The sequence below is a fragment of the Chelonia mydas genome, chromosome 9, assembly GCF_015237465.2.
Source record: "Chelonia mydas isolate rCheMyd1 chromosome 9, rCheMyd1.pri.v2, whole genome shotgun sequence".
Taxonomy (NCBI): domain Eukaryota; kingdom Metazoa; phylum Chordata; order Testudines; family Cheloniidae; genus Chelonia; species Chelonia mydas.
In genome coordinates, this window is record NC_057855.1 from 18,097,210 (window position 1) to 18,109,265 (window position 12,056).

At 36.0% G+C, this 12,056-nt stretch overlaps 1 protein-coding gene across 3 annotated transcripts in view; it reads left to right on the forward strand.

Annotated features, from left to right (window-relative positions):
- The window catches only part of ZBBX (zinc finger B-box domain containing), a 51,636-nt gene extending 39,976 nt beyond the window's left edge, over nt 1-11,660 (forward strand). For all 3 annotated transcript variants that reach the window (XM_037908857.2, XM_043522824.1, XM_043522825.1), the window contains 5 exons: nt 678-837; nt 1,525-1,689; nt 5,722-5,970; nt 9,062-9,200; nt 11,407-11,660. In XM_037908857.2, the coding sequence (XP_037764785.1) occupies nt 678-837; nt 1,525-1,689; nt 5,722-5,970; nt 9,062-9,200; nt 11,407-11,482 (789 nt within the window). In that variant the 3' untranslated portion in view covers nt 11,483-11,660. The remainder of the gene's footprint in view (nt 1-677; nt 838-1,524; nt 1,690-5,721; nt 5,971-9,061; nt 9,201-11,406) is intronic.
- Nucleotides 11,661-12,056: the final 396 nt, after the last annotated feature.

Here is a 12,056-nt window from a genome sequence, read left to right on the forward strand (position 1 = left end):
TTCAAACATCTCTCACTGAATAGGTCTGCGGAGCTGATTTGTTTGCTTGCTTCCATTTATGAATGCAGTCTTTGTGTGTTCATCAAGGCAACTAATCTTGATTCTCTTTTGATGGTTGCAGATCACATAGTATGCCTACACTGGGATAAAAGATGCGCACCATGGTTGTGGCTTGCTGGGTCTTGCGGGGCTCAGGCTGCGGGGCTAAAAATCACTATACAGACATTCAGGCTTGGGCTAGAGCCCGAGCTCTAGGACCTTCCACTGCAGGGTCCCAAAGCTCAGTCTCCAGCCTAAGCCCAAACATCTTCACAGCGATTTTGCAGCCCTGGAGCATGAGTCCGAGTCAGCTGACCTGGCCCAGCTGTGTGTGTTTTTTTTGTTTGTTTGTTTGTTTTTTAAATCCCTGTGTTGTCATGCCCCCAATGGTTTAACAGAAGTGTGAAGATCAGTGGAAGTAATACTCTGACTACTTTGGTGACTACTAAGTAAGATAGGTTTTTAGGATTTTTTTTTAGAAATATTGCATGTCTTAAACTGTAAACCTTTCAAAAATACTTTTATATTAATTAGAATGACTTCAGGTTTTATGACATGAACATTGTATTAAAATGGACTTGGGATAAGTAGACAATATAAGCCTTTAGTGGTCTTTAATATTTTGTCTTTTATCCTAGTTGTTACAGGAAGTAGCCCTAAGAGAAAAACCTACTTTGACCCAATATCAAGGACTTGAGGGATTCTTTATTTTGCATACAAATTCTAAGCAAGTAAGAGTTGATTCAGTTCCTTCACCTTTCTCAGATTGCAGCTCTACAAACAGTACTTCAGTTTCAGGTAACAATCTGGAAATAAAATCCTCCACAACTGAACTTTACATATTGAGTAGCTATGTTGCAGTGCATCATAGCCTTTATCTGTGCATAGATTTATTTCTACCTCTATATAAGCATGTGCTAGGTCCTGTGGTATAATTTTTAGGTCAATATGATAAATTGGTTGATATTGGTATGATATTTTGCTCTGCCAAGAAGAGCAACTAATGGAATGTAAGAAAGCATAGGATAAACCAGCCCTCTATTTTAAATTGTAAAATACACCAACATACTCGATTTCTCTCTCTCTCTATGTCACCTCAGAATTTGGACTCCGATCAGTCTTCACACTTTTCTGCTGGTAGTAAATTTTGATGTGATGGTCTGCTTAAAATCATGCCTATTTTGTTACTTCTAATGGCTTCCATTAAAGCATCTGAAATTATGAATGAAAAGTTACTAAATCCTTACTTGAAGTATAGAATCTGTAAAATACAAAATGTATAACAAATTATCTGCATATCACTTTAAAATATACTTGTATGTTTTGTTGTGTGAATTTTTTAATTATAGCACTGTTGACCACCTCTGGACGTAAAGATATTAAATAATACAGCAGCTACAGTCTCACAGGCCAAATAAATATGCGCATGAGAAAAGTGTTAATATTTTCCTGGTGCTATTTATGTTGCATTTTTTTTTATTTCAGGAAAGGGATATTGGTTCAGAGACACTTGCTTAAGTGAATATGCTGATGATTCTGTAGTACAGGATGTCTTGCAAAGTGAACTGAGCAGATCTTCAAGTAGTTTGGAACGACAACACGTATGTGCTGGAGTTTCATCATGGACATTAATGCACAGGTCACCCACTGGTAAGAATATTGACAAGATAACAATTTTTGGAGGCCTTGATTTAGCAGGTTAGGTAATCACCAGGCTAACTTTAACATATCAAAAGGAGTACTCGTGGCACCTTAGAGACTAACAAATGTATTTGAGCATTTAAGGTTTCTTTTTGTGGATACAGACTAACACGGCTGCTACTCTGAAATTTAACATGTCAGTAGTCCCTTTGATTTAAAGCTAAGCACATGCTTCAGTGATTTGTTGGCCCGGGGGCTTAGATCTGTCCGATACAATTTGTAATTAACTATTTTTTTGAATGCTAGTTTACTATTCTTTTCTAAAATAGGTAGTTTTAGAGTCTACCCAGTTTAGGTTTAGATTTAGATATTGGAAAAATGAAAAATCTGAAGCATACTCAGTTGTCCCTCAAGTAATCTGGGGAATACTGAAAAAAAAATTAGACTAGGATCCCCAACTTTGCCTCAATCGCATCTCCAAAAATAAAAATCATGCAAACTCAATTTGAAAGATGGATAAATCCAATAACAAACTCAGAAGTCAGACTGTGCTTCTCAAATTGTACTCCCAAAGGTCTTCCAGGTGCCAGCATTTAGGGTTGGGCTGACGGTGAGCTCAACAACAGACAGCAGGAGTTCACTAAAGGTGCAAGGAGCTACATGACAGCTTGCTTTCCCTACCTATCGGTATTTGAGGTATAACAGTAGTTGGCCCTGGCAACAGGCAGACAGCAATACCAACATACGGTAGCCTCCAGATATATTAAGTGCTGGCCTCTGTGTTGCACAACCCTTGGACTGAGTCCACTAATTTTAAACATCTTTTCTTTGACTTTTCCCATACAGCTTATTATAGCATATCCTATCAGTGTCTAGTGAATTCAGTGAAGGCTTTGCTATGGACTCTTCCCTGAGAGTTGAATCTGGCCCTGAAGTAGTTGGAAAGATGTGGTTAGTACAGGTGGTAGTGTGAATAAATAAATTTGCAAGTGCATCACTGCCACAATTTGCCTGGTCTTCAAAAATCCAGAGAACACATCATAAAATTGATCTAAAATCTAAAAAGAGCCTGTGAGAGAGTAATAAAAGTATATAAAAAGAAAAAAATAGGTAGTAACCATTTCTCTCTGGAGCTTACTGTGTTGAAAGATACACAATGACTGCATGATTAAATTTCATGGTGGTTCACATTTTTAACTCGCTGTCATCACCAGGGAACTTGTAGATTTGAAGGTGTATGACAACTCAAAGTTCCAAGATAGTTTTAGTTGTGCGAAGAGAGTAATTGACATCATTAAGACTTTTCACTTTATGGTAGTTTTGGAATATGATGTACCTGTACTATAGTTGAATGCAAAACGGTCACATAAATATAACCAGTTTACCTTGGTCCTGTATCACTGGTCTTTATGAAACAGGCAGGCAGGCTTGAGAGCAATCTGATTTGTTCGTTCTTGTACTACACAAGTTGGAACTGTTTGTCTCCACTGCCTTTCCCTTTTTCAGGCAGAAGAAATTATATTTTCTTTTAAATTTTTTTTAAAATTATAGTTTTTATTTTAACTCAATGTAAATACACCTTAGGAACATTTATAATCTTAAAAAGCTTGTAACAGCTTATAGTGTATATTGGCCATTAAACTTTAGTTGCAAATACTTTACCAGCTAATTGTTTGAAATTGCCTTTGCTTAAAGAAGAGTCTTTACAGGAAATCTTATATATTAGAAAACAATTTCTTTTTATCAGAGCCAAATTTTTATTGTTTGATTCTAATACTAAAAACAGCCTCGTATCTGAAATACCTAATTTTCACAAACTAAATTTCCACTAATTTGCACCTAAGAAATTAAAATGCATGGTATGGCGTATTCTGCTACAAATCAAGAGGATATTAGTCCTTAATCTGGATTTATCTCCCCTTCTGGGTGCACAGTAGGGGGTGGGTAGTGGATGATCATGATATGAGATTTTACGGATTTGTATTGAGGGAAGCAGCAGCTCTGTAATAGGTTAAATAAAGAATTATATCAACATTTTTATTAAAGAAATGATACATCATACAATGATAGTTACAGATAATTGTGTAATCATTTTCAGAAGTACCATTTTCTGCTGTCCATACTCCAGAAATACTGTAAATGATGGCACTTCGATTTGGAGCCCCCATGTTTGAAGATGTGTGTATAACAGGCACATATCCCAAGGTCATCTTGGCTATTTCAGTTCACTTAATCACTAGAAAAAACAAAACAGAATGTATTACAGTACTTATTTGCAAATAACTATTCTAGGGCCAAACACAGCTCACTTTACCCACAAGACTCAATTTAATCCAATGGGTGTTTCTGAGAAAAGTGAACAGTATTTAGGTCTATTTGTACTTTTTAAACAAGTTATACTATAGCTATTTCTGCATCATGGAAACGTTCCTATTGTAGCATTCTCAACATTTGGGTTCATATTTAGTAAGAGAGTCTGTCTCATTTCCACACTGTGAATATTACAAGAAGCTGCAAAGAAACACAATTGTAACACTTGTAATAATAAGAATTTGCTGCTGTTGTTTTTTCAGTGGAAGTTGGATGCATGACTCCCATATGAGCATTTGAAAATCCAAGCCTAAAATTTGAAATTGAAACTGGCAGCCATGGATAAGATCCTGCACTCAGTTTTTAACCATTTTAAAGCTTTCTTTTTTAAAATTTCCATTTCAGTATTACGTGTTCTTAAAATATGTATCAAGCACCTCTTAAACATTTAACAAGCAGCAGTAGCAAATGCTTGTGGCTACACTGTTGAATATAATATATTCATGTCTTCACCAACAGTAAAAATTAAACAACATATTGAACGGTATATACTCAAACCATCTTTCTCACAACTTCCATACAAACAACTTTGTTTACTTTATTTTAAAACTTAGATTTCATATCCTTTAGTAAGCCACTTCTCTGTGCCTCAGTTTCCACTCTCTCCCTTTGTCTGTCTTGTCTATTTAAATTATAAACCTCTCTAGAGCAGGGATTTTCTATTACTATATGTTTGTACAGTGCTTAGCACAATATGGTCCTGATCTTAGTCAGAGCCTTTAAGTGCTATTATCTTACAAATGCTAAATAATAACAAACAAAAGGAATGATCAGTTAAATGATTCTTCTCTCATCTCATCAGTAATCCTTCTCAACCTCAACTATCTCCCTCCCAAAACACACAGCTCACATATTTCTTCACTCATCCTGAGCAACCAAGTTGACATTTTCATTGTTTGGAAAGTATTACTTGACCGATTTAAAATCAATTTTGAATTCAGTGCAAAAAATCTGAAATTTTATTTGTTTTTGTTTATACACTCATATTTTATTTTTATACACATCAAAAATGGCAGAACCAAATAGTTTTAAACATGGCAGAAAAATATTCTATGCCACACAGACCAAGTGTGCTAACTTGCAATCTAGAATACTTTTTTCCAGAAAGTTATATGGCACTATAAAAGGAGTATCAGATGCCACTTCCCATTATAATTTTCATTGTGTTATGTACATGTTCAGTAATAATAGTTAGGCTTGGAAGGATTAGATTTTTACTAATTGTTGTCACCGCACACATACAAACAGATGAAAAATATTTCTGTCAATGATAATCAAAATGTATAGATAGGCAAAGTAAGAAAAACACTACTTGAGAACTTTAAATTACAATTTGATTTAAGAATATTTACTTTTATCAGCATCAAGTGTTGAAATATACAATTTATGTTATAATGGTTATAAATCTTTAACTTTTTTGAATCTCAGTGTTTACTGTGCTTGCCCCCCAATAATTTTGTACAACTGTGAAAACTGAAATTGATAAAAATGCTTAAAATCTAAATCAATATTATCTGTCAAAATTATTTAAAAATCAGATTCTGCCAAGACTAATACTAATTCATTACTTTAATTACAGAAAATGACATTAGTGAGATCAAATTCTATTATACATCTAAAATCATGATTCACAATTAGAAGGCAATAATGATTGTTTTGTTTTTCTTTCAGATAATAGTTTCCAAAGACCTTTGTCAGCAAATATACCATCCTCTAAATCTATGAAATCTGATGGTATCTGCTGTACACACTCTCAGACAAGACCAAGAAATTTAACTACTCAGCCCTTATCTAGAGCTGCTACTGAAATTTCAAAAATTGAATGCATTGATGTAACTGAACAAAATGACCCTCTCTTAGAATATACTGCTGATCAACAAGCCTTAGCTGGCTTGGAAAATGAACTAAAAAGTCATACAGGTAATTACTTACAGTGAGAACATAAGAGTAATTTAGCTGTGTTTATGCATGCAAAAATGTAAAGCAAACTACATTATTGTTGTGTTCATGATCATTATTTGAGCTCTGATTTGTGGAAAATTAAAGTCCTGATCCAGCACAAAGTACTCGCATCCTTCTGGGCTATGCAAAACTCTAGTTTTCTGGCTTAATAGAACGGTCTTCTTACTTTTAACCATCACGTAATCTTCAGCTCAGCTCTATAGGAACAAATTGCAGAGAGCTCATACTTATGGATCTCCCACCTCCTGCATGTCTATCAAAGAAATCTGACAGGATGTGTCAGGTACCCCTTCTGGGTCTGAGTATTTTAACAGCCACCTGCTTCCTTGATCTTTGATAATGAACACAGCAAATGAACCCTGCCACCAGGATCAAATAAAACAGGGGGGAAAAAGAGGCCAAGAAGGAAATCTTATTAATGTGTCATCTTCAAGATGACACATGCCAGTTATCAGGCAGTGTTGGCAAAGAAACACTTCCCTTCTGGGATTGTGGTTTTTTGTTTTTGTTTTTTTTAAGTCCACCTCTATGAAGACCATTTATTTAAGGGACAATTAATGGTGAATAGAGATGGTTGGATAAGGTTATGTTTTTTTGTTTTTTTTTGCTTTCAGACCATTTAAACTTTTTGATGAAAAATTGAAAACCAAAATTTTTAATTTAGAAATCATAGAATCTGTTAGAGAGCTTATTCCTTCACTCTCCCACTTCCCTGGTCCTTCTCGCATGAACAGAGAGCAACAATACCCGAAGTCCAAAGGTGCAAACAATTCGATGTTTATTGGGGTGAACTTCCAGCAAGCTTAAATACAAGTTCCTTTTCCTTATTTTCGAATCCCAACTTACTTCCTGTTTGCCCCTAATTTATATAGTAATATTCTTAGCTATACCTTAACCAATCATTCTACTGAAATTTAACTAACCAATCCTAACATATTGTAACATGATTAGCTAACCAATTATATCCCACCACCTTAATTAGATTACACCCAGCAAAATTAATTATACAGCAGACAGGAACAATCACAGGACCAGACAGAGATTATACAGACAAACAATAGCAAAGTGGGAAAACAATACAGAAGTGAGGATTTCACATCCCAGCTATTGATAAGTGAGTTCTTGCCAGACAGGATGCTATCAAACTAAGTTTCCTTTTACATTTTCTAGGCACTTCCCTTTCTTTGGAGGTGATAGGAATTATCAGGACAGGATTGTATTCAGGACAGGATTGTATTCCTAACAGCCCAATAGCACCTTCTTTCAATGTGGCTAGTTTGGAATGTGAGGATGTGACTGTTCGCTTCCTGGCTTATGGCTGCCTCTGCTGCTTAGCCAAAGGCCTTAGCCTAAGAACAGGGCCTCAAACTGTCACAGTAAGAGAAGGCCCTTACACCAGCAGACAGTGATTTTGATTCTTTCTTTTATACCTCTAGAACTAGCCAAGTGAAAAAAATACCCCTAAATTCTTAAAGTACAGGCCTTTACAGACAGGCCTGAATATCTATATCCTAACAGAATCATAGAATATTAGGGTTGGAAGAGACCTCAGGAGGTCATCTAGTCCAATTCCCTGCTCAAAGCAGGACCAACACCAACTAAATCATCCCAGCCAAGGCTTTGTCAAGCTGGGCCTTAAAAATCTCTAAGGATGGAGATTGCACCACCTCCCTAGGTAACACGTTCCAGTGCTTCACCACCCTCCTAGTGAAATATTATTTCCTAATATCCAACCTAGACGTCCCCCACTGCAACTTGAGACCATTGCTCCTTGTTGTCATCTGCCACCACTGAGACCACTCAAGCTCCATCCTCTTTGGAATCCCCCTTCAGGTAGTTGAAGGCTGCTATCAAATCCCCCCTCAGTCTTCTCTTCTGCAGACTAAATAAACCCAGTTTCCTCAGCCTCTCCTCATAGGTCATGTGCCCCAGCCCCCTAATCATTTTCATTGCCCTCTGCTGGGCTCTCTCCAATTTGTCCACATGCCTTCTGTAGTGGGGGGACCAAAACTGGACACAATACTCCAGGTGTGGCGCAGTCCCTCATAGAAGTTTGGGTGCTTCATGCCTCAGATTTCCTTTATGGGCTAGGCTTCATTTCCCATAATATATCATGGTCTCCTCTTGATGAGCCACCGTGGTGCCTCCTGGGAGTCCCTGGCCGTGATGCAACATGATACATGGAAGCTGTAGTCCAGACTCAAGAGATTCTTCCATCATTGAGACATATAATGCTGGTACTTTAGAGTTCCATGTATATGTTCATGCAGCATTACTTTAGTCTTGGTTTTGAGTTACGATGCACATTTCAGGCCTGCAGTTGTCATTTAACTAGTTCTCATCGAATCCACATCCTTGTAGGTTTCTGTTGCTGCTAATCTCCCAGGGGTTAGGATGCACACTGACAATACTCAAAGGAGAAAGAGAAATAAAATACCAGTGACTTTTTTGAGAAGACTGTCAGATGGTCACACTCTTAATTTCTGCTTCTGACACCACTTCTTCAGACTTTGCTACAGGCTTCTGAAAAAGTGGAAGTAATTGAGGGATAGTTAGGGCTATATTATCTTATGTATCTTCAGTGTCATAAAGAAGTGGTGCAGCCTCAAGCAATCATAGTGACCATATAACTTTTGGTGCATACATTTCACCAGGAGTGGGGATCCATGTTGTTTAGTCTTCTTGAAGTATTGTGAACTAGTAAATCAGGTCTCTCTACCCTATCTATGGTATTTCAAGACCATAGGAATGTATGCACCTATAGTAGCACCTGCTGATGGACCCTGTGTTTCAAGCTTTAAGTTGTGGTATTTTGTCCTTATTATGAACTCTTGAAAATAATAGAAACACTGATGCAACCATATAATAAAGTTATAATTAATTTGTGTTTCCAGTAACATCTGAAACCAGAGTTTTTATCACTGTTATCTTAATGATGTCATGGTTTTTGCTGATATGACTATACTGTTCTGAGAGAGTTTTTAGAGACCATATATTGTAGATACTGCACTTTTGTTACATGGCTACTGAAAATTACAAAATATTTCAGATTCTCAGGAAAAGCTTTACAGCTTTACCTCTGAAGACTTATCCGCCTTCAGCAGACATTCAAAGGAGATAAGTGAAAATATTACAGATTTCCATAATAACCTAGAAATAAAGTACCACAGTAGAGTTGATATTTGTAGGTAAGTTAAACCTGCTGATTATTTTTTTTAGCTGTTTAGTAAAATGCTTGACTGGCAAACTACTCATTGACTTTTTTTTTTAAAGGGCCAATTATTAGTATATGTGTTTCATCCGAATGACTTACTATATTGAAGGGATTTTTAAAAGAATTAAAAAATGCCCTAACATGTTTGTTACACTGCACAATGTTTTGTTAAATCACAGAGTTAATATAACATGTAAAGATGAAAACTGTAAGGGAATACAATCCACTAAAAATAAGAAAAAATAGTCCCTAGCCACCAAGATTATAGCAATATATTGGGGTAGAAGTAATATAAATGTAAAAATATGCTGCTTGTGTAAATTAGCCAAGTAATTTCTAGCTAACTCATGACATCTGTGATTGGGGAGAGAGTTATTCTTCGTTAGAAATAAAATTGTAAGGACCCATTTATTAAATGTGAAATTTCATGACCACACAAAGTAATTTACATAGCTAGATTAATTTATTTTCACTTGTGTAATCTTAATTTAAGAAAATAATGAAATTATGTGTTTTATTGGAAAACATTAGTTCTTGTGCACGGTTCACTGAACACTGAATGTTGTTTTTAAGCCTTTTCTGGACCATTGCAGTGCAGATGTTTCCATTTTCTCAGTCACTGCTTGATGTCTGATAAAAAAAATTGTACAATTCCATCATTTAACCATGTCCTCTGCATCTGCCCTCTGATACGTTACTTGGAATTCGATATCTGGCAGTTACAGTGGTATGATTGCTGTTGCCAGGAAAGTAGAATGACACTGCTAGTTGCTAGATATCTGAAAGAACAGAGTGTGGACAGGTCTAGGTGATAGGAAATTTGTTGCAACTCTCATGGGGGAGGGAGAGCTATCAGAAATCGTGAAAATGGTGTAATTTGCTGGTAAATGCCTATAGATTATTAATGTTGGGTTTTGGTTTTAAATACCTTGCCCTGTTTCCAAGACACATAAAAATTGCACCTGTTAATGAAAGTCCTCAACAGTTTGCTGTGGAAACTGTTTTCCAACTAACCAAAAGGCATAGGTTAATTAGAAACATTGATTCCATAACTGTTCTGTCATCAGTCATGGTGCAGGATGGTCCAGTGGACTGAGCATGTGACTGAAAACCAGAAAATCCTTTGATTGACACGAATTCTGTACATGACCTTAGGAAAAGTCACTTAACTTCTCTGCCTCTCAGTTAACTCATCTATAAAATGGAAATAATAATGATTCTATCTCAAAGGATTAGTTAAACTTTGTACAATGTTTTGGAGATGAAACCTGTTTAATAATGAAGCAGGTGCATGTCAACAGGGAATTAAACAAAATTTGCAAATTAAATAAAAACAGTAGCAGAAGAAATGTTATGCTCAAGATTCTAGAAAGCTATTTCAAACAAATTTTAGTTTGTTTTTTTTCTTGATTGCTATTTAAACCAATGATGATGGCACAAATGAAAACCCCTTACTTAGCTTATTCATTCTGGGACTTGGGATTTTCAGGTGAGACAGGATAAGGAAGGTACTTTTGACTCACCACTTAGCTAAGAGTGGGGTTGGAAGGATTAGATTTTCATTAGTAAATGTTGGTAAACTTTGATTTCACCATGCACACACAAACTGATGGAAATATTTTTTCGTCGATAATCAAAATTTACACATAAGGAAAGTAAGAAACTGCTTGATAACCTATTAAAATTTGATTTTAAGGACATTTACTTTATCAGCATCAAAATATTCCATTTGTGTTTAATGGTGTTAAAGTTTTAACTTTTAAAACCTCAACATCTACTGTAATTAAATAATTGTCTGCCCCACCCATAATTTTGCACAACTGTTAACGTTTAAATTGATGAAAATTAAAAAGCTTAAAAATAAATATTGATATCATCCAGTGAAATTATTTTAAGAAAATCAAATCCTGTCAAGCCTAGTTGAGAGAGTTGAGAAACAACTTGTCTGAAGTTGAGAAAAATAAATGGACGCGGTAGTTTTGGCCAAAAGTATACTTTGTTACAATTTACCGATTGCACAATGGTCATACCTTTTTTAATATGATAAATCAAGTTAACATTAGATGAGTATGAGAAACAGGACCAAAAAATCCTACCAGGATTTGTTTCCTTGAAGACCTTGAGCACAAACTGTTGATAATCATTGTATTGTGTGGGTTTTTTTTGTTTTTTGTTTTTAGAGACTGTGATGAAAGCCATACAGATGAGGAGGAAGAGATTCTGAGGGACAAGCAAGAAGTTATAGCACTACGTTGACCAACCAAAAAAAAAAAAACCCACAGCCAAAACTTGCTAGTAATTTTTTTTTTCTTTGCATAGCATAAAACAGGTAGACTGTTAGAAGGCAGTACTCAGGTGTTGAAGATGTTAGCTGCTGAAGAATGTTGTTGCAAGTCTATCCTACCAATAAAACATGTTTAAAATTTAAAAATCATTTATGGGTTTTGGCTTTTTTTTAGCACAAACAGTATATTACTATGTGTTCGATACTATTGCATCTTTTAAGACCATTTTACTGAAACCTAAGGCCTCGTCTACAGTACGCAGTTATTTTGGAATTAGCCAGTTAATTTGAAATAAAACTGATTCCATCCACACAACCAAACCGGCTTTTTCTATTTAAAGGGCTCTTTAATCCGGTTTCTGTACTCCACCTCGGCAAGTGGAGTAGTGCTAAAGTAGAGATCGCAGTTCCGGGTTACAGGTACTGTGGACGCAATTTGACGTTATTGGCCTCCGGGAGCTATCCCAGAATGCTCCCTTGTGACCGCTCTGGACAACACTGTCAACTCCGATGCACTAGCCAGGCAGGCGGTAAAAGCCCCGGGAA